This window comes from Chelon labrosus, assembly GCF_963514085.1.
Source record: "Chelon labrosus genome assembly, chromosome: 8".
Classification (NCBI taxonomy): Eukaryota; Metazoa; Chordata; class Actinopteri; order Mugiliformes; family Mugilidae; genus Chelon; species Chelon labrosus.
Genome location: NC_140358.1, coordinates 14,010,745 through 14,036,014, shown reverse-complemented (window position 1 = coordinate 14,036,014; position 25,270 = coordinate 14,010,745). Strand labels below are relative to the sequence as shown.

Sequence of the window (25,270 nt, the reverse complement as noted above, 5' to 3'; positions counted from 1 at the left end):
CATTGTGGTGCCTGACCTTGCGGAGGAGGGGCGGGGGTCCTCCGAGCAGACAGCGATGGAGGCAGGGAGGAGGGAGGGAGGCAGGGAGGGTTGAGACGAGCAGAGGGAGGGGGGTGGGTTATTTCTGAGCTCAGGGCCGAGGATTAGGCAGAGAGAGCAGTCCCAGTTCGATGACAGCATCCAGCGTATGGCCAACCCCCCCGCACACACACACACCACATCACCACCATCATCTGGCCCGGGAAGACGCCGCTGACATATTCTGAGACAGAAACACCGTCTATCCCTCAGATTCTCCGCCTGCGTCCGCGGTGATCTTTCGGGGGATAAACCCCCCTCTACATCCCCCGGTCCGTCTGTCTCCTCCTCAACCACGAGGTGAGTTTTCTATCGTTATTTCCCGGTGTTATTGTCTGATGGAGGAGCGCCCGGCTGGATACGGAGGAGGCGCCGGACACCTTGCGTCCAGAGCTGCCATTAGTATTGAGATTTCTCACACGGGAGGAATAAATAATTTAACTCGTGGTCATTTCCACAACGCCCGCGGGCTGCACCCCGGACCCCGTTTAAGGGAAGCGGTGGAAAGATTTAAATCCGATTAAGATTACAAAGGAAGCAACAAAAGACTGACCTTTTTTTTTTCCTTCTTCTTTGTTTAGCCTCTTGGTTTCAGTGGCATGGCCGAATCTATTGATCAAAGTTAGTGTTTGGTCAGTGTAATGGGATTTATTGATTATTCTAAGGGTATTTGTAAAACATTTATGATCAGACACAGCCCCCCTTTATTGGGTAATATATAGGCTACATATATACAGCCGAAATACAGACACTATCCATTCTTAAATCACATTTAATTCATCGTATTCGCCAACACATGTCCTAATAAGCGGCGGCACCGGAGAGCCATGCTGTCGTGTGCGCAGTGAAATCACCGTCACTGGCTATACGGATTGGAAAAGCACGGACTAAATCCTGACGGGATGGGGATGGGGGGCACGCCGGGAGTCAGGGTAGTAGAACACGCACATTGTGAATGGGCGTAGGCGATGTGCAGCCGCCTCGGGACGATCCTCTTTTCCCTTTATTTCTTTCCTCCCTTCCCTCGTATGATTTGTGCCCAGCCGCAAGCCTCTTCCTTGCGCTCTCCCGTGCCGTGTCAGGCATGACAACATAACTAGACCGGAACAATGCGTTTTTTCGCCGTTCCGGGGCCTTCATTTAACGCATGACATGATTTATTGCGCGTCAGACATGTGTGCGTTACCGCATCTTTCGCTGCGCATGGATCGCCTTACTTAATGGCGATTAAGTTTTGTGTTTTTTTTGTTTGTTTTTTTCACAACAGCATCATAAGCTGCTCGTCCACATGCCGTTTCGGCGCGGCGATGATAAGCGGCGTCTGCTGTGAAAAGGCTCGGTGTTTTGCTTTCGCTCTTGTGTTCTCCTCCTGGTGTGTGTTTGCACGCTGTCTGCGCTCTGCCACCGCTGCGGGCGTTGCGCTGTGTGACTCAGGGATGTATGCTACAACATGTGATGGGAGTTGCTGCTGCTCCGAGGTCACTCTGCCAGAGGAAAAAAAACCTGACGGGCAGAACTTGCACATCAAGATAGACTTGATGCCTGTCTGCATTAGACTCGGTCTACTCTGCTGATTGCTCCCCCGTCCCAGTTACTGCAGCCGGCCAGCCAGCCAGCCATCCTCTTCCTCTCCCTTCATCTTTAGTCTCAGCTCCATGTCTCCAGGGCAGACTGTGTTGCTGGGCTGGTATTTGCTGCTCTGGCCAAATGAATCCCAGACCGATAGGTATCAACCTGAACCTGTTCAAAAATTCATATTTAGATTCATTTTCAGTTCAGTTAATGACTGGGTCAGGGGCTACGTGATTCTAACGGCTACATTTAAAGGGAGATTCATTAATAGTTGCATTAGTCAGTATGCTGCCCATTTGTTTTTTTCCCTCAAACTGTGCCAGTGTTACTCCTGCAGAGGAAAAAAGAAGACGTGACCTCATTGATGTGACAGCTCCATGGTGATGGCACAATTGACCGGCAGTGGTGCCGTAATGTAGGCCAACTATGAGTGTGTAACAAAAACACTATACGAATGAATGGCATTCCCTTAAAGCCTCATAAAGCCTAAGTAAATCATCAACTTCCAGCAACCAGATTGCTCCTCTTCTGTTCTTCGCTGTGATATGAAATATTAAAGTCCTGCCGTAGCTGTATAAGTATTATTCCAGAGCCCAGAAGGCAGTTGTAGCTCTTGGCTAACTCGACCGCCCTCATATTACTTTACTTAAAGATAAGACCAGCATTGTGCAGTTTTTAAAGGCTCACTGACTTGAAGGAAATTGGCTCAGGCAGATTAAAGTGAAGCAGACTTTCCAGACTTGCAACATCCATCATCCTCCTACAACCCGAAGACTTTGCCCAGACGTCGACGTCTCTCTCTCTCTTGTCTGTTACTCCCCGGGACCGTCAGAACCGTCGACAGAGATCCCTAACACAGTGCAGCACGCTGTTAAAAGACGTATTATTTGATAGTGCACGGGGGAACTCACGCCTTGCCAGGTCACGGATGAAAGGGGGAAATGAAATGAGCGGCGGATGTTGAGCCACGTCTTCGTAATGCTAATGGCGCGAGCTGACAGACTGAATGAAGATGTGATTACAGTATGTGTGCATGACAGGTAAATGGGAAATAACCAGCAAAACACAACAAGCAAAAGTAGACGATCTGTTTTTTTTTCATGGGACAATGGAACATACCACATCATATGAAGCCGATAAAACCACATGTTCATGTACAAACAAGATAAAAGAAAAAACACGGACAAATATTCTTAATATATCCCAGCATCTCTGTGAGGCTGCTTTGAGCTAAACGCTGATTTTCTCACTCTGACAACGTGCTGCTATTGATCAGGTTTAGCCTGTTCGTTATAGATTAGCATTTAAGCATGCTAACATTTGCGGAATAGCACTAAACATCAACCAAATTTTTGGGCAAACTTAAGTTTATGATCCTGTAGTTGTGCTTTAAAATGTTAAGCGGTCTCTAAATTTGGTGCAGCGAGTGTGTGACATGCTGTCTGTACAAATTCAACCGCAATCCATCTAATATTTAGGTGATTAGGCAAGTTATAATAACACAGCCTACCAACAAAATCTTGTACCAGCTTATTTTACCAGGTATTTTACTGTTTAAGTTCATACCTGTGCAATCTACCCAGTCCAAACTAGCCAAATTGGTCACTGGGTGGATAGAATAGAATACCTACTGGGTGATGTGGATATTGTCGATCCACTGTAGGCCTGTAGGTTTGAGGGGGTTTATGGTTGTCATTGTAAACTATGTTAAAGGTAGCCACCTGGGAGCCGCCTTTCTCATTTGTTTTTTCCCATGGGGTCCCAAACAATTGCTTTATTTGCCTGCCCTGACGCTGCACCCTTGTGGACCACCACACTGCAGCTTAATGAAAGGCACCAATTCTTAATGACTTCTTCTTTGAAAAACAACTTTATGTCAAGTTAATTTCAGACACGATCAGGTTTGAGTTCCCTACGTACAGTATGTGTTTCACAGTAGGCGAGAGCTCCTCACGATTCCTCGTTGAAGCACAGTGACTCCTACACGCTTCTCAGGAGCCTGGTTATTTAGACACTGAGGATGCATATCATATCAGCAAATTTAATGACATGATGTAGCCTCAACATATTTGATTCTTTTAAGAACATGGCCTGCGGGGCCAAATTAGTCTTGTTTATCAAATTTTAGACGTGTTTCTTTACTTCTATTTAAAGGTTTAATTATTTATATGTAACTTGCCCGTCAGGACCGAACTGTGAATTAAAAGCAGAGATTTAAAGTCCTCTGCACTGACTCATTCTGTGGTATTTATTGTCTGCTCTACTTGTTGTTCCCAACATTTACAACTTTGCGTTTATGAAATCTGAGGCCGTACAGCTGCGTCTCATAAACTTAAATCACCCTCACCTCAAGTCATCCAGATTTTCACAAACACGGGAGTTTCTGCCAAGTGTGCTGCTGCCGGGCCGAATGTTCTCTGAGGCCTGTGTCCAACTCTACTGGCAGCGGCTGTGAGACGAAACGAAACGCTGAGACGCTGAAGCGACGCCTGCTGCTGCCGTCGCTGCTACCCCGCGCCTCATGTGGTGCAGCTGTATCCGGTGTGCCCTATTCAGATGGGGTGGGTGGATGCGGGGGGAATCACAAGATGTCAATAATGGCCAACTGGTCCTGTTTAATTCTCCACTTACTTATCATATTAATGCCTATAAATTGTGCGCATGTGTAATTGTGTTTACAAAGTAGGTTTATTACAGATCAATTCAGTCAGATTATCAGATCAGTTTGCATGGATAATGTCATTTCATATGAAGACAGCTGTAGCTGAGCGCTCTTCCTCCCACTTCATGCTCTAATGCCGCTTCTCTTGGCCCTGTCCAGGTCGGTCTGACCTGCCGTGGCCCTGCAGTGCTAATTGGGCTTAAAATTGTTTTGTATTCAGCTGGCTGCACAGGAACTGTGCCACATCTCAACCTCCCGAGAAGCGAGCGGAGTACCTCCATGAACTGCATGCGCGCTCGTAACAGGATTGAATAACTGACTGTTTTGTCGGAGGACAGAGAGGCATTGTGTGGGTAAATGAGCAGACCGAGGGGGAAGATTGTCTCAGGGAAATGAGACGCAGACAGACTTCATGTCCTAACAAGATATATGTGCTGTAGTCTCCGTGTAAAGTGAAGGGTGAAGGGGAAGGAAGGAAGGAATGGCAAGGCTGGATTAAAGGCCTCGCCATGACAGTAGAGGACAGATTCACTATTGATTCAGGACCAGATTAGGAGCAGACTCATCACTGTTACTGTCTGGTTTGTAACTGTAATCAAACAAAAATGCCATCACATCGTGAGAAAAACAGAGAGGAACTGTGCTACAGGTCTGCTTTATTCATTATTCATTTATTTGACAAATAGCCATATATCTCGTGCCTGTCTTCCCACTCCTCCCTGTGAGCGTACCTCTCACTGTAGATACTTTTGTGCTTTCTTCTCCTGCAGCTTTCTTTCCTTCGCCTCTGCCCTCTTCACCCTCTTTGAAATTCTCCCCCCTTTCTTTCCCCCTTCAATATCCTGTCCTTTCTTTCCTTTCTTTGCCTTGACCAATTCTCTTCTTTTCTGTATTCCTTCCCCTTTTCTCAGCCCCTCTAGAGTCCCCTCCCCTCTCCCTCTTTTCTCACCCCTGCAACCCCCATACGTCTTTCCTGCGTGTCTCTCTCCCTCTCCCTCCTCTTCTTCTTGTCGGTGTTGGCAAAGTGGCAGAAGGAGGCGGTTGAAGGCTGAGCTAGCTGCATTAGCCCCATGCATTATTCATGTGCCCTGCAGTCTGTGTGGGTCTGGGTCCTACGCTGGCTTTTCAGTGGGACACATGGGCCTCGTGAAAGAGCTCTATGTGAGGGACACAGGGCCTGATGGAAGAGCTACACCACTGGGACTATCAGTTCCTTGATTTCTGCTCTCTTTTGAACACGAAAGCCCCCGAGGAGCGAGAATTTACTTCACATATCAACATTCAAAGTGCAAAATGAGGTGGTTTCCTTAGACGAGATCCACAGTGTTTGTTCAGTGTCTCTCCATATGCAGCAGCCAGGCTTTTCACAACAAAGCCTTCCCAAAGTATGTTTTTTTTTTTTTTTCCTGCTGCAAACCAGACGCTGGCTAAGGTTTCAGCCATATCTGCCCTGATGTTTATATGAAAGCCTTGTCCTCTTTTACCATTGGCCAAGATCTCCGTTCGCCTGGCAGCGTTTCATCGGGATTCACAGGCTGCCCTCTTTGCTTTTAGAGCGCGCCCAGTAAGAACCGTTAACTGAACTGGGCTGTATGAAATTTTAATTTAGACAACCAGACGGAGATGGAGTGCCTTGTCTCCACATCGCCATGTGCTTTTGAGGCTGTGGAGGAGTAGGGAAAGACAGCGGGTGAGAGAGGGAAAGAAAAAAAAAAAAAAGAGTGAGAGAGCCTTTGGGACCAGAGGAGGGGCCTCTTGGAAAACCACAACCACATAGCTGGTTTAGTCTCACATCTGCTTCGCTTGACATACTTGCGTGATCACACTGAAAATGTCAGCGAAGGCAGCGTAGTTCTCTTTCTTTTCATAAATAGGTTAAGAATTCAGAGCTCATACGGCTTAATCGAAGCGGTCGCTTCATGCTCCACTCCAATTATAAACCTGCCACACGGATACTCACCCTGTTTATGGGCTTTGACAGGTTTCACTGATAGCGGTTGTTCTGCTCCGCACAGGTGGCCGCACCAGACTGGGGTTGGCACTGATGATCACACGGACCCCTCTCCACTTCTTTTCCGCCGGTCCTGGAGGGGTTACAGAGCTGATGCCTCGGAGGACGAGGGGGTGTGCGTGTTCTGGAGTCCTGAAGAGACAAGCTACATCACGGTGAGTCACGCTCTCACAGTCTTTGATTAGAACATGGAGCATTGTGCTGCTTGCTTAAAATATCCGGGCGACATTTGAGCCCATGAGCGTGTGGGTTTGATTTGAGTTTCCTGTGGACAGAATACATGCCGAGCATTTTTTCTGCCTTTTCCAGAAGTGAATCTCTTGCAATCAATGTGTGTTTTCCCTTGCTAGAATATTCAATTGTTAAAGATTTTCAGGGCCTATTACACCAGCGCACACTGTGTTTGCCGTTGTACCTGCTTAGCTAGCTGCTTTATTGAAGTAAATAAGTGTTGTTGTTCAGAGTAAAGGCAGTGAACCCCTTTTCTCCAGTGCTTTGGGTGTGCATGTGTATAAAAAGGAAAAGGCTACTGCTGCCCACGGGGACTGTTATTGGAGATGCCTACCTGACTCTGCAAGGGCAGTGAAGGTGAGAGAAAATGAAAGACAGAGGAGAGGAAGAGGGAGAATGACAGCGAAAACCGTCATCTGACTCAGCGCTGATTGCTGCACTTGAGCACAACACAAAGACACGCGGCCAAACGCCTTCGAGCGTTTGTGGTGCACACGCGCCACAAGAAGATAATGCAAGGAGTCTTGGCGTGCGTCGTGATCTACGTGAAGCAGATTGGTGTTTCTCTCATTGATTGAAAGAGGCGAATGTGTCAATAATCTTACTTGTGCGCAGCTGTCGGCTACCTAGTCTCGCTCAGCCTTCTTCATCCACGTCAATCTGCCTCAATCTGGATAAGTGGGAGGTGCTGAAGTGACACCCTGACCGGTGCAGGCCCGCGCAGAACGAGGACCTATAATCCTCTTAAAGGACAGACCTACGCTGTAGCTGCTAGCGAGGGAGGTTAGACAACGCCGGCCCACAGCCACTCCAATATTGATACACGCTGATTTTTTATTTACCGATTGTTTCTTCCAAACGACAAATTAATTTTGTATTCTCTCTATAAACGCCACTCTACTCACAGCGTTACTGCTTAACATCCCGCATTGATCGCAATGCAGCGTATATTGTTTCCACACAGCTCAGGACTTAAAGTACAGTCAGGTAATTGCACTGTAATGACTCAGCCCTCCTCATTTATCAGATGAAGGCATGTATTAAAATGATCAAGTGTGGCTGGAGGCCAGAAAACAGTTTGTGCTAGTTTTATGATCTTCGCAAAAGTCTTGGCGTCTGCTCTGTATTTCACAGGGCTGATCAAACTAAGCTCTTGGCTCACTTTCCCATAGCCGAGGTATGTGTCATTAGGTTTCAGCGGCGCATTCATCATCGTTAGACGTATCGATCAGGTCTGGGTCGCTGCTCTCCCCGTCCCTGCCAAAGTTTCCCTCCCTTTCCCAGGGGTCAAGCGGTCCGGTGTGTCATGAGTGCATCATGAGATAGCAGCGAAGCAGCATCTGCTGAAAACAAAACACAACGAAAACCGAATTCACCCTGCTGTCTCAAAACAGTGAGGCTGCTGTTTCAAGTAAAAATCAAACCGCACAAATTAGTTTCTGCAGCTGTGAACGTTTTGCAGCCATTACGTCTAAAACTAAACACTGTCTAATAAAAGTCATCTTGTAGAGTAAATTTCCCGTAACAGACAATAAAGTTTGCCGAGGGATTATTAGTTTCTACATGCCTCTCCAGCGTATTGATTGGCTGACAGAAACAAAACACGGTTGAGGGAAGTCGTAAGTCTTGAGATTTGGTCCGGATTCAGTGCTGAACAGCTTTGCCTCCCAGGGGTCCAACTGGGCCCTCCATCGTTCATTATGTCCCCAGCACTCCCCTGTTTTAAAGGGCAAGCTAAGCAGAAAATCCACAGCTGCAGAGTCGCACAGAACGTGCAGATTGCGGCATATTTATGTTGAACTCTTTGTGAATCCGGTTACTGTGTGATGGTGCAGTTGTCGTTATTGTTGTTGTTGTTGATGAGAATCAGGTCATTTAGGCATGTGCTGTTGCTCACTCTGACCGGACTCCACCCCCTTTCTCGCCCAGCCTTTGTCGCTTTCTGTTCACATGTCTGATTATTCACCGTATTCAAGGCTGGCTACACGCGCTGCATATCAAAACAGACTGGGTGCAAATTTCGCTGGAGCACAATCCTGGCGCTGATTACACAGTCGAAAAAAAAAAAAGACAGAACTAAGCCTTGAGCAGTTTCTAATTTATTTTATCCCTTCAAATCCTTTCATCTTCTTCCCGCATTTCCTTTTCTCCACTTGTTTTACAGTAACATCTGTAACTCATATCCTTCTCTCTGTTTGTCCCTTTAGATAAATGGAGGAGAAGGAGCGATGTAGGAGCAGGTCTCCAGCTCGGAGGGCCAGCCGGGTGCAGCAGGTGGTGGGAACAATAATTCGACGCACCCGGGAGTCCCTTAGCAGGTACAAAAAGTTCAGGACACATCTTTAAAAGTGAGTCCACGTAAGGTTGGCTATGGATATGAATAGAGCTGGGATATAAGAATTCAGGATGCGATAGAAAACTGTAGCACCATGCAAAAAAAAAAAGAAAATGTCAATTTCACTCCTACCACCGTGTCAGCAACAAATAAAACAACGTGTTCAGTAAAAAAATAAAAATTTAATAAGTTTAGGCTAGAAAGTGGAGAAAGCAGCTTCATCGACTTCTAGGCCCGTTGCCAGATTCTCTTGCGATGAAGAAGTGTGGATGTTGTAGGTGGATTTTGTCCAGTATGCTGAAAAATTGTGCGGCTCATTGTTAAATACCCTCCTAAATTAGAAAATATACTTATATAATAAGTATAAATAAGACAAAGAATAAAGAAACACACACACCAGATCTCCTCCCCACACCCACACGCAGAGACACATAACACATAGTTGAGGACATATCCAAACCCCGACTGTCCCTCTCTCACACACAAACACAGCCCACAGCGGACCACAAATATGCTTTCAAGAACCCTCCATCCCCTTGTTGTCCGCTGAGTGGTTTTCATTCTCAGCAGAGGAGGCGTTGCAGAGGGAGCCCAGTAAACCCCCTCTCAGTCATCCTTGGGAAAGGTCTCTGGATGTTGTGACCGTCTGACCAGGACAGGAGGCCTTAGGGAGAGGCTGTCGCTGTTAGATTTACGTGGAGCACACGAGTACATATACAGTAGTGAGAGTCATTTGAGCTGACGACGTATAGCAAGTTGTGCGAATCTGACCTTAGTTCAATGACCGTTGTGATGACCCGTATGTCCTGTTAGAAATTAAACAAATGAAGTGGTAGAAGGATTTGTAATCAGTCAATTGTTGTCTAAGTTGTTTTTTAAATACAATTCTCCAGATCCAAACTTCTGGACCTCGTGTGCTCCTGGCATTCATGTGGGTGTTACTTAGATCAGGCTTGACTCAGGGAACAGGACGCCCCTGCCATGCACAGTCCCATGAGATGTCCGCAACATTACAACAAGGCGACTCTCATGAACAATTGGGCATGGGATGCAGGCTCAGGACTGATCACCCTGTAGCTGGCCGCCTCTGATGAGGGTGTATAGCGTGAAAGGCCCCGTGAACCGGAGGAGCACTACTGATGATGCATCCCAAAATTCAAACAAACTCCCGAGCTTCTTCAACCAATTCACCAAGAACTCTTGTACGTGTTTCCGCAAAGAACATCTAATCCTGTGTTTTGGTATCTCAGACATATACCACCCACCTAGACCAGACCAGACACCCCATAGCAATGACACTCCTTGATGGCAGCAGCCATCCCCAGCAGGATGCAGCCTGACTTGACGCAAACACAGAAACGGTTTAGGAACAACTAAAATAAACATGAAGAACAGCACAAGGTGTTGACCTGGCCTCTAAATTCACTAGATCTGTGGGATGCACTGGAACAAGCCTGATCCACAGAGGCCCCTCCCCTCAACCCACAGAGGGCCCCACTAACAACATTCAGTTGCCAGACACCGCAGGCCACCCTCAGAAGGCCCATGTCCTTTCTCTGATGAGTCACAACAGTTTTGGAGGCACAAGGGAGACCTGCACGATATAAGAGAGGTGGTCATAATGTTATGCCTGATCGGTGTCACATAACGTCAATCTGCCTCAATCTGGATAAGCATGAGGTGCCAAATTGACGCCCTAACCAGTGCAGGCCCGTGCAAAACAGGTGCCTGTAATCCTCTTAAAGGACACATACGACTGGAATAAGTATTGTTATTATGCAGCCTTAAAAAAAAAAGACACGTGATTTGTTAAGGGAAAACAAAGAGCTATCTTCCTCCTGAGCCAATTGAACGTTTCTATCGATGACTATTGTCGTGTCCAGTCAGATGACCTGTCACCCCGTTTGACCTCCTCAGAGAGCGGTTGCTAGGCGATGGGAGGTCCCAGCGCTCCAACAGTCTGTCCAATCAGAACTTCCAGGCCAAGCTGACGCTGCAGATCACCAGAGACCCGGTCCTGGACAGCAGCACGGGGCATGGCTTCACCCTCACCACAAACGCACCCCTGCTGGTCAGGGACGTCGCCGCAGGTACACGGGGTTTGTGCGTGCCTGTGTGTCTGACTTGTTTGTCTATGTGGATGAGTGCACTATGTTTTCCTGCTTCCCCTCCAAATGGCCACCTGCTTTATGTAACGTTGCAACGCCTGCAGTAAGTCAGGATTTACACACTCTCTTTGTCTCTCTCCCCCTGTCCTCTCTCTCTCTCTCTCTCTCTCTCTCTCTCTCTTTCACACACACACACATATTGACTCTCTCCTGGCATCCAGACTGCAAGGCATGGTGCCAGAGAAGCCACAAAAAACAACACAGCCACCTGCTCATCCTTTCTAAATTCAATCACTTTTCATTTAGACAACTTTGATAGGGGGGATTGAGAGAGAGAGAGGGACAGAGAGAGAGAGAGATGCTGATCCATTACTTTTTTGTCCGTCTTGTAGAATAAGCTGATAAATGCCCTGAGGAGGGTCCCGCCCTGACACCAGCTCTGCAATTGCTATGAGCTGCCAAAGACAGAGAAGGGGACAAGGAGGAGAGAGGGAAGAGATAGCAGAAGACGAGATTTAATAGAGAGAGAAGATGCCAGCGGGAAGGCCCAGGGGGAAACAGACTACAACAAGTGCAAATATGGCTAAAGATAGATAAAGTAATGAGTGTGAAAGAGTGCAGAGTGCAAGGAGGGAGGAAATATGGGTGATGCCTTTAGGGTTAGGGAGAAGTCAGGGAAGTCTTAGTGGCGAGGAGGCGAATGTTAGAGGAAAGTGATGGACGACGAAGGCTAGGGAAGGAAAGAGGAGGAATGGGCAGGTCTTGAAAAGCCGACGCAAGGATTTCAGTTCAGGCAGCAGTGTCATGAAAACTTGATGGGGGTGCTTTGGTTTGCGTGTCTGTGTAGGAGCTGGCAGAGCAGCGCAGTGAGCCCTCCAGTGGGTCAGAAATCAGGGCCAGACAGGGCTTTACCAGGCAGAGGGGGTTTGTGAAAATCTGTGCGCGTGGTTGTCCATCTTTGCGTTACACATGCACCTACAACAGCATGCTGCTGCGCCTCGGCCGCGCTCTCTGTTGCCCCCGAGGATAAATGAGTAGAAATAACTGGAGAAAGCAGAGCGGAGCCGAGCTGGAAGAGACCCAGAATCACTGTAACCCCTCACGTCCCGGAGAGCTCGGCTGAACGCTGTCGAGTCAGCCATGTTGAATAAGCATGTGTGTCACTATGTGTGTGTGTGTGTGTGTGTGTGTCTGAATTTTTCCCCACGTGTGCTGGCTTTTGTTTTATGCAGAAGCGCTCACTTTTTTCGTTGTGTGAATATGTGTGTGTGTGTGTGTAGGGAGTCCTGCAGATGGGATACTATACCCAGGAGACCAGGTGTTGCAGATTAATGAGACAGTTCTGGAGGATTTGAGTCCAGAGCAGGTGGAAAACGTCTTACGGTGAGAAGAAATTCTATCTATCTATCTATCTATCTATCTATCTATCTTTTGTAGCACGAGTTTATTTGATAAAGTATTCTTCTGACCATCCCCAGGAGGCGGTACACATTAGTTATCTCTGCGATCTTGATTTTCATACAGTCACAGGACGGGTTTAAAGTAGTTTGCTCATTCTTTCCCAATCAGTCATAAAGTAAACCTTGATGCCAAATTTGTGTGTTGTTTCATAGAGGTCGAGAATTACTTTGTGACACAATCAGGTGTCTTCATAAGGGTCCACTGCCCCCCTTGTTATTTCTTTGTATTTCTCTGAACCAGTGGGTATTATCAGGCACGTACAAACAGAGGTCAGTCGAAAAGAAACATAAATTCACAAGCGCATATTGAACTTTTTGACCTTTCCATTTTATACTGAGAAATATTACATCTCTGCTATCTATGTTTCTGTCAGTTCAGGAAACAAAAAAAAAAAAATTGTGTGGAAACTCAACTGACTTACTGAGACCAGTGCATCTGGTCCATCCAGTGACTAAATGCGTTGTCATCTCTGTTTTCCAGAGTAGATCTCTCAGAGTGTTTGGATGCTTCATGGGTGACTGTGTGTGCGAAAGGCTTAGCACGTAGGGGCAGAGGTCAGGTGAAAATGTCCCTACTTGACAGCTGGACAGAAAGATACTGATCTCTCTTGCGTGCATGTGCACTCATGCGGTTGTGCTTCAACGTGGATGTTTATTTTTTTTCTCCACCCAGGGACTTGGAGGATTGCATTAATGTGACTATCCTGCGGCACATGACAGTGAGTACAAGGAAGACATTGATGACAGCCACTAAACACAAATGCACACATTCTCGGAAACTCATTACACCACGTTTCATTTGAACATAAGCCGCCTGTGTGTTTCCAAGCATGTGACGGTAAACTGGCGTCTTCTGACAGGATTAACTCCCCAGTACAGCTGCATCACAAAGTTATTTGGTGTCAGAATTAATTGTGTCATTGCACTGTTGTGGGTTAGAACACGGTCTAGGTCTCATATACAGTACAGCAATGGTGTATGTCTGTGTGTCACAGAATCCCAAGTCCTCCATTATGTCGGCAGAGAAGAGAGCTCGTCTGAGGAGTAATCCAGTTAAAGTGCGCTTTGCAGAGGAGGTGGTGGTCAATGGGCACACTCAGGTGGGTAAATCTTATCTGATGCAGATGGAAAGCTGCTGTGATAAATGACTCTCATTTCTGGATCCATCACGCCTTTGAAGATTCTTTATTTAGTGTTATCTTCTAACCTGTCTGGCAGCTTCTTTGTTCTCTGTTTTATCTCTCGTCGTTTGACGTTGATCCCGTCTAACCACACCTCTCACTTCTCTCCACCAGGGAAACTCTCTTCTCTTCCTGCCCAACGTCCTGAAAGTATATTTAGAGAACGGACAGACCAAGGCTTTCAAGTTTGACAACACAACCACAGTCAAGGTAGTTATAAAACAGGATTTTCGGGGCAGCGAGAAAGATATACCACAAAAAAAAAATAAAAAATATTTGGAGCTTTTGCATTAGGCGTATACACAGTGGTCTGATGGAGATGCATATTGCAACTCGGTGGATATACTGCAGAAGTGTATACCAAGCTGGATTAGCTGAATATACTTATATCAACAATAGCCACAATTCGACATAAAACAGAAATAAGAGTACTGATTGATGCATATTATTGCCCTCAGAAGAACCAAAGAGAAACCCCCCTCGGTTTCCCACATGCATCTCAACACCAAACATGAATCGATCTACAGTTTTTTCTTGAAATGCTTTCTAGGAATAAGTATTTTACAATTAAACACACCACAAGTTATGGCGTGATTGCCCCGAAGGTGCCAGAGTGTGGGTAGGCTGGTCTCACTGGAGGAATAGTATAAAAAATTGCACCATTCCTCGAGGAGGAAGTTATGAAACATTTTAAAGTGAGGAGAAGATTGTGGAATAATTCAGGGCTGCGTAACAGTGAGGCTAACATGGTTGTTTAGAAGGCACAGCTGGATTTTTATGGGCTATAGTTTGCAGTAGGAAAGTTCACTTTATAGAATCATCGTAATGAGACAACAAACCCCAAAAGACAGAGGGGTTAGACTCAGGGTTAGCAAGTCACCACAAGTAAGGTCCATGTCTGTTGTTGTCTTCATAAGCACATTGTTGCTGTTGGAGCAGCTCTTATATATGCATTTCAGTTTGTGTTCCCAGCCAAAGGGCAACTGAGAAGAAGAATCAGATTTGTCCATCTGCCCTCTGCAGACTGGGATGAAACATGTTTGTCTAAGGGGTCTGAGCTGTTGGTTTTTCATCATTCCAGGACATTGTTTTGACTCTGAAGGATAAGCTGTCCATCCGGGCCATTGAGTACTTTGCCCTGGTGCTAGAGCAACAGTACAGCATCACCAAACTACTGCTGCTGCATGAAGATGAGCTCATACAGAAGGTACAGCGGCTGTGGATGGGGGGTTTAGATAAAACGCAACTCTTAGCTTTCCCAGACGTTGCCCAGATGCTAATTATTTACACTTTTTTATTTTCTTGCTCTTCGCCAGGTGGTGCAGAAAAAAGACTCCCATGACTACAGGTGTCTGTTCAGAGTTTGTTTCATCCCCAAAGACCCCATGGACCTGCAGCAGGACGACCCCTCCGCCTTTGAGTACTTCTTCATGCAGGTCAGAGAAGCTGGTTCTTTTATCTACAGCGATGCTTTGTATTCGTCTCATTCTCTGTTCACCTCGTGGTCTTTTGCTTTGAACTTCGCAGTCAGACACTGACCCCTTCCTCCCATGTGGAAAATAATAAAATAAGTCTTATGTACGTACACAGAAGTTGGAAATGTAATGTTTGATAGATTGTGGTGTTGAACTTGCTTAAGCGTGCTCCAAAAGAAATTACATAAATAGCCGAAAAAAACAAGATGTCAGAAGTTAGCTGTGTTTCTGATACTAGTTGAAAACTGCAATATTATCATATCATTTTCTGTTATGGCCTTGCTGTATATCACGTTGCTAACATGCGGTAATCCTTTGACTTAGTAGTGAACTCGGCCATACTCGACTGATGAAACACGGCTTTCAGACTGTATTTTAACTCTATGGAACGTGTTTTTGTCCCACAGTAACAGGAGTGCCACTTGCGTCATGTTGATTTATTGTTTTAAAAAGAGTCTTTTCCTCCTGCTGTGTTTGTTCTGCTGGCACTTGGGGCTTCCCAGAGCTGGTTTACTTAAACATGCTCACAAGTTGTGTATTTTGTATTACCTTGCATAAAGTGTGTGTTGACAGATTATACAAGTTACTATGAAAACATGGCGCTTCTCAGTTTGCTGCACTGAGAATGTCTGACGCTGTGATTGTGTTTGTTTGCAGAGTGTTGGAGATGTGCTGCAGGAGCGCTTTGCAGTAGAGATGAAGTGTAACACCGCGCTCCGCCTGGCTGCCCTGCACATGCACGAGAGACTAGACAGTTGTGGCCAGACTAGGACCTCCATCAAGAGTATTACGTGAGTTATATGTGTGTCATTTTAGGGTCACACATGTAGGGCAGCCCTCCACACAGCCTTTTGTATAATTTTGTTAATCTAGGAAGATTGTTCTGCAGCTGCTATTCTTGTCTGGGATGAAGCTGCTCACTAATCTATTAGTGTGATGGAACAGATTTTGCATGTGTGCAGCGTTGTGTAATTATCCCATAGCCCGTATGTGGAAGTATCTCAGTATGTATAAAATCCCACGAGCACAGACCCATTTAAAGGGCCAGCTCTTTGATGCACTGGTCAAACATTAATTTGCTTATGTACTGGACATCAGTGCCGACAAATACTTCTGTGCCCCGCAGATGTACCTCATATCGTACTGATACACAAAATCAGCAGACATACTTAATCCAACAAACACTGTGTGCTTTAATTTGTATTTTAATGTTTTTTTTTCAATTTCTCCACAAATGTATTTACTTTGGAATAGTGTCACTGAGATAAGACGTGAGATAAACTGTTTATTTTAAACTATTTGTTATTATTGTACATTATCCAGCATGTAACACTGCCCACACGGAAGCACAGACGTAGCAACACAAAGCTAATGCTAGGCAGACAAGCTAATGTTAGCATTGAACAATTTATGCGTATTTCATTCAATAATAATATGACAAATGGCAAGTACAGGTACAATGAGAGTACAGTTCTTTCTTTATCTAATATTACCAAATGTGAAAAGCTAGCTACCGTATGACGCTAGCTAGTGCATGAAGCTAGCGCGGCAGCAAGCTGTTTGCCGGGGCCTATGAGACTGGATGGTGGTCATTTGCTATGAGAATGATCAAATACGTTTGAGATATTTGAAAGAAAATCATTCTAATGCTATGTAACATTTGCTATGTTACTTTATTATCATTTTTGACTTTCTCCGAGTCCCTTCTGTTTTCATTTGCTACACCAATATTTACTTGGTTTTCAGCAAACTAAGTAAGGGACATAGTGGGTGGCGCTGTGGTTCAGTTTTAGAGCCTCTGAGTTCCTCATTAAGAAGCCTATTTGTGTGATTTTCCTCCCTCTATGTATGCCGTGTTGACAGAAAGGAGTTTGGCCTGGACAGCTTCATCTCTCCCACGCTGCTGAGCAACATGAGGGAGAAGGACCTGAGGAAAGCCATCAGCTACCACCTCAAAAAGATCCAGTCCCTGCTAGAGCCACGCCAGAAGGTAAATGCAGACTGATGGATGAGTGGAGGGAAGCACTGAGAGGCGTAAAGAGACAGATAGTGACAGTTTAGTAGTGGCTTTGGGGTACTTTTTAGCTGACATTTAATTTCCCTGGGGTTTGAATGGGTAAATGGAACGACAGCAGGTTGGGATAAGACAGATAGGTAGGAGGGTGATTAAATGGAAATTGTAGATCTGGGGCTTGGGTAATGTTTCTAGGGAAAGGAGTGGGGCATATTTTCTAACATCTCCTCTTGTCCACCTTTTGGATCTGTAACACTTCTTTCTTCTTCCATGCTTGCTGTGGTGTTATAGGTAATATCTGCTAATCAGGCCCGGTTGGCCTACCTCACTCAGTTGGGAGAGCTCATTTCATATGGGGGAAGATCCTACACAGCTACAATGATGGTAAGGTGGTATGTATGTAGTGTGATGAGTCCTGAATCATATGATATCAAATAATTTGGATTCAATCTTTGACCTTCTCTCATTATGGTCCACTTTCCCACCTTCAGCTTCAGGACAGAGAAGTGTTGGTCAGCTTGCTGGTGGGAGCCAAGTATGGGATGAGTCAGGTCATCAACCACAAGCTCAACGTGATCTCTACACTGGTCGAGTTCAGCAGCATCAGCCGAGTGGAGTTGCTCTCAGAGTCGGACAAAGTCAGCCTACTGCGCATCTCACTGCATGACATGAAGGTATTGGAGACATAGGCTACATATACACGCACATGTTCATGGAGATGCTAGGCTCTATTATTAATGTAGAAGCTGACACAGATACAAAAATGGATGTTCACCCACCGCGCTATATTCGTACCAAATCTCATGCTAGAGTAAATATAGGTCAAGCATTCTTCCTCCAATGTATGTAGCCTAAGGGAGTGTGTGGTAGCTGTATAATGTTAATTCAATGACTCAAAAGTGACTGTTTCTCCCTCTTTCTCCCACTCCATTGCATCCCCCCTTTACCCATTGGCTTTAATCACTACTGCTTTACCTTATCTTCTGCAATGCCCTCCCCCTTTACAGCCATTTGCCTTACTGATGGACTCTCTGGCAGCCAAAGACTTAGGTTGTCTGCTGGGAGGCTACTGCAAACTCCTGGTGGATCCCAGTGTTAATGTCTTCCGTCTGGGGCGCCCAAAAGTGAGGGTGCACCGGATTCCTGCTGAAGAAGGTGTGTGTGGGAGGTTCGCCGTAATAGAGGGCGTGTGCTATGAATCCCTATCAAGTGAGCAAAAACTGTTTCACTTAAAACAATAGCTTTCTGGCTTTGGCCTTTTGATAGACATTTTCATTGTCAGCAGCCAGTACGGGTACGGATAGAAATGACTGTCATATTATACTATCACAGTTAAACATTATTCAGTTCAAACAATGTACTAACACATTCTTTGCGTTGCTTGTCCGGTGTTTGTGTATTTTCTTGATGTCACCAGGTTATGTGTCTCGCTGCTGCAGTGATTCAGATGACTCAACAGATGAGGATGACCCAATGGATTCCCAGAATTACAGACGCCTAGATCCAGCAAGTCAGGACTGGGAAGAAAGGAGGAAAGAGGAAGAAGAAAAGCGGAGGGAGGAGGAAAGAAAAGAGAGAGAGGAGTATAACGGCAAACAGGAAGTGAAAATAATAGTGACAACAGAAGGTAAGGAAAATGACAGTGGGGATGAAGGAGGAGCAACAGGAAGTGGTCTGCGTAAGTTCAGTGTCATGGATGAAGAAATGAACCTGGAGACCTCTTGGTACCACACTGACCCACGGGTCACCAGCAGCTTCTCCAGCTTGTCCAGTGGTTCGTTGAGCGCCGCCCTGGAAGAGAGCAGCGCCGCAGCCAAAGCTCCATCTCGTGGACTACGCACAGGCGAGGATCTTCCGAGCTTGGACGTCCATCACCCCTACCTCCTGGAGCCAAAACTACACCAAGGCCCCCTACGACCCACAAACCTCAATTACCGTGGCAACGATAACTCTTGTCTTTGCTTTGCTGAGCTCACTAAGGCTGATTTCCTTCCTAGCCCCCCTGAGGCTACCAGTGATGATGATAACGATGACGATGAAGAGGAGGAAGAGCTTGGAGTCAAGGAACTTAGACGCATTTCCAAGATCCCGAGTTCGAGGGATTTGAGAATGATTGACAGCATACCCTTTCAAAGATCACCCATTAAAAGAAAGAAAAAGACTCCTCCTAAAGTCCCAGTAAGGACAAGTTCAATTCCTGGGCACAAAGGAGAACAGGCTGAGCACCGTTTGTCTAAGGATGAAGATGCTTTATTTCTGACACCGTCACCCAACCCCAAACCAGCTCTTTTGGTCAAAGAGAATGCCTCAGAGTCTGAGGATGAGTTTTTTGATGCACAGGAGAGATTTACACCACCAGTCCCCGATCTATCAGGTCTGTATACAGCATCGTTGATATAACTTTGTAGATGTATATACCCTGGTACAGTTTAACTTTGTCACTCTATTGTAAATATCCATTGTCTGTTTTGAGTATTGACGACATGTGGCAATATTTAAATGTCAGTGTGATTAAGATGGGTGCATTGGTGCTGTGATATTTATATCAGTCTGTTGATGCATTTCTGTTTCAGATGCTGAGCTGGCTGACCAGCGAAATGCTAATCGTCTGAGTGGAACCTGGAACAGTCTTCCTGCTGTCCAAGGGAAAGAGCCGTCATCCCACCTTGCCAACAGAGCCCAATCCTCTAAAATAAAGAAGGAAAAAGAGAAACCGAAAGGTCACTCAAATCAACTCATCAACCAACAACACAGTCCTGCAAAGCAATCCCAGAAACCTGAAGTTAAGGTCAAACCACCACTGGCACCGAAGCCCCAGCTGCCTCCCAAACCTCATATCATTCCTCCTAAGTCCCCCCAGCATGGGAGATCATACGCCCAGTGCAATGGGGATGCATCCGGACGCATGTCTTCCGAACTCCTGGAAATGGAGCCAGACACCATGGAGTTTAAATCTGTCACATCAGGTGGACTGCCTCTGTCATCATCCCTGATCACAGCGGTGCGGTGTAGCAAGCAGTCACTACCCATCACAACACCACAAGCTGAGGAAAAAATAAAGAGGCAAGAAAACAGTCCAAAACAGAAGAATATGGTACAAGAGAATGGAGCGCATGTGGTTTCCAAAGACAAAGCATACATTTCTGATGAAAAACAAAGTCATAAACCGGAGGGCAAAAGCAATGGGACTGATGGGCTGATACAAAAGCCAGCAGTCCTACCCCTTATCCCCCGCTCTAATTCAGGTACAAAGCTGGCTACTCCCCCTCCAGTGCCTCCGAAACCCACTTCTCCCACCACTTTCCACCCCTTATCACTACCTGCTAGCTCCCCTGTCACCCCTACCGATCCAAACAAAGGGATCTTTAAGGATTCCGTCAGTCCACCAAATGGGATCCACCCGTGGAGCAGTCGCAATGGTAATGTCCAGTCAGGACCTAGGAGGGTCTCTCTGAGTCATGAGAGCCTATCGCCCAAAAATACAGATGCACCCCTCACTCTTACCACCTCCCTCACTTCTACCACCTCTACAGGTGTTGCGGGCCTGGACAGCAGAGAACCTGGAAGATCTGGTTCTGGATCTGACCTGAGAACCAGCTCGTCCAGCCTGGGAGGCAGACTTCCAGCCTCTGCCCTGAGAGGGAAGATCCAGGCTCTGCCTTGGTACATGACCCGTTCCCAGGAGATTCTAGGGACTCTTGATTATCCCTCCACTAGCTCCATCAATGGAGACACATCTGGATTTGGCTCAGGTTTGTCTGTAGCCAGTGGTTTATCAGACCTAAACAAAACCCCTGTCAAGGACAAGGAAATTGAGACCTCAAAATCCGAAAGCAAAGGGAACATTTTAGATGACGGTGCTGAGGTTGTCATAGCGACCATCAAAGAGGCCCAAGAAGTGACCTCCCACTTAAAAAAGGCCAATGGAACTAATGGCTCACACCCAGATCTGAGTTTTAGAGAAAATAGTGCACACAGTGCTAGGGTTTCATCAGAGCAGCCTCAGTCACGGTCTCATTCAGCAGTAGGGTTGGGAGGTGTGTCGGACATGCAAATTGGTGGTGACTCGCCAACATCATCACAAGCAGATAGTACTCCTCCACAACGTGAGGCCTGTGGCTGCCGAACCGTTTATGCCAATTGTTTCAGTGGAGACACTGAGGATGGTGTTAGCTTTGATGAGGAGCTCACCGTTTATGAGTTTTCCCGTCGAGTACGCCCGAAACCTACCTGTCCTGCACCGGTCCCCTCTCCAACAACACCCTCTGCAAAACCCAATATTCTGTCACTGCTGAAGGATAACCCTCGTCCACTCTCTACCTTCTCCACTGCCTCCTCTGAACTCAGCCCTCTAGTTTCACGTCCAGTTTCACCCACATCCTCACTTGGTGGTCCTCTTCGTTCACTTACCAACAAGAATTATGGTGGGTTGAGGGGAGGCTTTACTTCTCTACGTCAAGATATAGATCAACTTCTTCTGGTCTTGGAGAGGGGAAAATTTGAGCAATCGCAACAAACATGTCAAGATTCAAAACAGGAAAACACAAGCATAACAATAGGGCCTGATCTAAATCACAATGGAACTCAAGACAGCACGACCCTGGCACAAAGTCTAAATTGTACTGGGACAAACCCTGTTGGCATGACAGAGGCTGAAAAGACTCTTCTACAGGCAGAAGCTCGACGACTGGCATCCGGGTGCCAGCGGGCCACACGTGTGGGCTGGGCGCCTGATGAAGCCCTGCGATCTTTATCCAACAGCTTCAGCGCCCTGGTTCAGCTGTCAGCAGCTTGCCTGAGAACAAATCCCTGCCCTGGTTGTGACATCTGCCAAAATGTGACTCCGCTCTGCAGGGATGAGGACGATGACAGCCAGGAGGCAATGGACAAGCTAAAGGAGATAGTTGGTCTGTACCGTGAGTTTGTTGGGGCTGTTGAGACAGCTGGAACTGGTGCTAGGGTCGGGGATAAGACCGTGGGGCTCAGTGGGTCTGCACAGGGTCAAGGGGAGGGTGACGGGGTGAGGCTACTAGCCAAACGCTGCACCGTACTCATCTCCTCTGTATTCGCACTCACACAGCTCTTCCGGACACGCACACTAGACCCGTCGGACACGCCCGGCCACGTACCTCTCAACTTTTGACCTGTGAATTTTTACCCACTCATAACCCACTGACCCCAGAGGTGAGACAAGAGGAAACAGCACAGGGCTAACTGGTGTGTAACTCCTGTGTTCTTGTACAGTAAGTGCCATGCACACCACAGCACAGACACTCCCACATGACACATAACCCACACGGAAACACATACACAAAACATAATCCTACAGGAAGAGCTCCTTGGACGCATATGGACTATGCATTTGTACATATGAATTTTATAATTATCTTATAAGTCTCTTATTTTATGAAACAACGTGTATGTATGTAAGGATGAATAACCCATGTATGTATTTATGTATTTATTTTTACAATATTTGCACCATGATCTGTGATGTGCAGATCTCTGGTAAGAAAAAAATAATCTATGGATGTCACTGGAATTTTTATGTTTCCTTTCTTTTTGAGACAGTATTATGAATTGTTTTGTTTTTTTTGCTGCTTTAAAGATTTCTCCACTCCACAAGGTGTAATCTGTAAATTGTCATTTTTCAAGTTTATTATCATGGTATGTTTACTTAAAAAATTAATACAGAAAATATACTTTATCACACTTGTGAAATATAGTGATTAACTCATTTGTTTTATATGTGCAGGTTTTGCACCTTTCTAAGGATTTAGTTTTTCAACATTACAGTCACATATAAATGGGATACAAATCTATACCATTACACAGCAGGGAGAGCACTTTTGACTGTTACAGATTGCACCTTTTTATGAGACACACATCCTTGTGTAAAGTGTTTTTCTACCCTTTCCCCTTTCCCAAACTGACTCCGAGTGAATGCTTCTTGGAAATACTCCCACTCCCCAAACATATGCAGTATTATTACATCGATCTAGTTTTCATCCAAAGGACACTACGTATATATTTTCTGGGAATGTGTGGGTCGGCCCCAGGCAGCAGAGCACGGGACTTTGTTTATGTAGTTCAAAAAAAAAATTTTTTTTTTTTGACTCGGCACAAGAGAGACTGTTAAACTCTGTCCAGATGTAGCAAATATCCAAAGTCTTAAAACACTGAGCCACAAACAGTTCCCTGCTATGGTTTCCTCGTTGGGCGCGCCATTTTATTAATAACATACTGACTGACGGATGGACTGACTGCTGTAGGCTGGGGTCAGAGCTGTAGATATACACATATATCTCCGTGTCCTATTCTGTCCCTAACCTTAGTTTATGGCTATGCAAACATAAACTCCTCAACCCCAACATACTGTAATTTTCTTTTTTCCTGTGCTAACATTAAAAACAACAATAGCTGCATTATGTTTGTCTGAATATAATGGATCCTTTCTTTGTTTGGAATGTTGGCTTTTGTCTTGTTTCGGGAAAACCTTCTGCATTATGGATCGCAACATTTCGCGAAGTTGCATGGCATTAGCGTATGTCGATATAAGGACTCCTGTCGATACTGATGTCTGTGAATTGTCAGTAAAAGGATTACGTCGCTCGATCGGTTTGCCGATGTACAGTGTTCACCAGTCAGCTCGTCCATATCACATGATGCCAGCTCATTTGATGAGCCTTCCGGTTTGAAGGATTTGCCTGAGCCACCTGAGACGACAGGAAGGTAATTAAGTCAAATCAGTCTACAGTTGCTTATTCAAATATGATCAGGGGATTAGCTGAAATAAAGGCCGCTTAAGTGTTCAGAGACAGCTGGTGAAGAGAAAGGTTGTATATTTAATCTTCTACGATGATGACTGAGCGATATTTTGTCAAGGTGGCTGATCGTGCGGACTACTTCACAGCTTCCACTTGCCATTGAGGTAACGTCCTGTAGCCGTGTCCATCATAGCACTAACATGAAGACACTCTTGTTACATCTCAGGAGTGTTGCTGTTCATCAAGCTGTTCATCAAGCAGGCTCAAACAGTAAAGAGTGCCTGTGTTTCAGACTTCTTTCTGTATGGTGAAGTTGTGCAAAACAGCATTTTCATATTCAGAGAGAACATTGTGTTTCTACATGAGTGGTCACTTTTGCATACCCACGTACAACGAAGTCAATGTACCAAGAAATGTATTGTTTGGGAATAAATGACACACTGACCCTAACGGTGCTGGACTCGTTTTGGGGTTTATCTGCATCTGGAAATGTGAGTTGTGTGCAGTTTCACATAGCGCCATCCAGTTCACAAAAGCCCCAGCCATGCATAGAGTTTTATTTGTGAGATCATGAGACATTAAATTTAGCGCCATGCCCAAACATTCAGCACAGCAGAAAGAAACAAGGCTTTAACATTAACCTCAGCTGCCTAAATAGCCTTACTACTGTAGGTGCACACCCTCTGCTCCACTAATGCAGTTAGTGAGGATTACTGCGGGATTGTTTTGTCAACGCTGGGATGCTACACTTCCACGAAGGCAGTGTTTATCTGTGAATGTAGCACAGGGACCTCACTTCTTTATGCTTTCTCTCATTTCGTACTTGTAATGCCTCTAAATTATTCACGGAGAGAAGCTAAATTGACCAAAACCCCAACTCCTATTATAAAAACAGGTTCTTAAATAATGAATTTAAAAAAAGAAGATTTCACCTAATAGCCTCAAAGACTGAGGGAGAGCCGAGAGGTTTTGTCATCACAGCAGCTCAACCCTCTGTGATCCAAAGTCCCCATGTCAGATTGTCCTTAATCTGATCATTATCTGCAGCCCGACTTCATGACACATTAATCTACAAAAGGAGCACCCTGAACTGACCCACACAAACAAAACACGGTCTGACTGCATGGTCCTGCTGCTAGAGCCACTCCTAAGGTCCGATACATAAAACATAATAAGTGCAGACAGAGGTGTTTAACTACACTTTGTGAGCGGAAGTGTTGCCTCCATCCATCATTAAAGTCCAGCCTGCTCACAATGCATCGTTGTACGGGTGATGCTGTTTGTGTGATTGGTCACAAAGAAAGGATTACAGTACATATTTAGGAGGTCAGACAGATGACTCATTATTATTGACTCACACTTATTCAGAACACACA

At 45.7% G+C, this 25,270-nt stretch overlaps 1 protein-coding gene across 3 annotated transcripts; it reads left to right on the top strand.

Moving 5' to 3' along the window:
- The first annotated feature begins 215 nt into the window (after positions 1-215).
- On the top strand, positions 216-25,246 carry frmpd1b (FERM and PDZ domain containing 1b). 3 transcript variants are annotated; one of them, XM_084549932.1, is made up of 17 exons: positions 216-378; positions 6,328-6,478; positions 8,762-8,872; positions 10,807-10,979; positions 12,278-12,380; positions 13,131-13,176; positions 13,453-13,557; positions 13,753-13,848; positions 14,720-14,845; positions 14,955-15,074; positions 15,771-15,904; positions 16,977-17,103; positions 17,419-17,511; positions 17,619-17,801; positions 18,135-18,336; positions 18,545-19,501; positions 19,701-25,246. In XM_084549932.1, the coding sequence occupies exons 3-17, from the start codon at positions 8,766-8,768 to the stop codon at positions 22,268-22,270; spliced, it is 5,142 nt and encodes a 1,713-aa protein (XP_084406058.1). In that variant the 5' UTR covers positions 216-378; positions 6,328-6,478; positions 8,762-8,765; the 3' UTR covers positions 22,271-25,246. The 3 variants fall into 3 exon arrangements, with proteins under 3 accessions (XP_084406058.1, XP_084406059.1, XP_084406057.1); XM_084549933.1 differs by lacking the exon at positions 216-378 and having other exon boundaries at positions 5,756-6,478; positions 18,135-18,282; XM_084549931.1 differs by lacking the exon at positions 216-378 and having other exon boundaries at positions 5,756-6,478.
- The last annotated feature ends 24 nt before the right edge of the window (positions 25,247-25,270 follow it).

Coding starts and splice junctions, on each gene's coding strand:
- frmpd1b (XM_084549932.1), top strand. CDS start 8,766: ATGGAGGAGAAGGAGCGATGTAGGAGCAGGTCTCCAGCTCGGAGGGCC. Junction 13,558..13,752: donor TGGTCAATGGGCACACTCAG/GTGGGTAAATCT, acceptor TCTCTCCACCAG/GGAAACTCTCTTCTCTTCCT. Junction 15,905..16,976: donor ACCTCCATCAAGAGTATTAC/GTGAGTTATATG, acceptor CCGTGTTGACAG/AAAGGAGTTTGGCCTGGACA.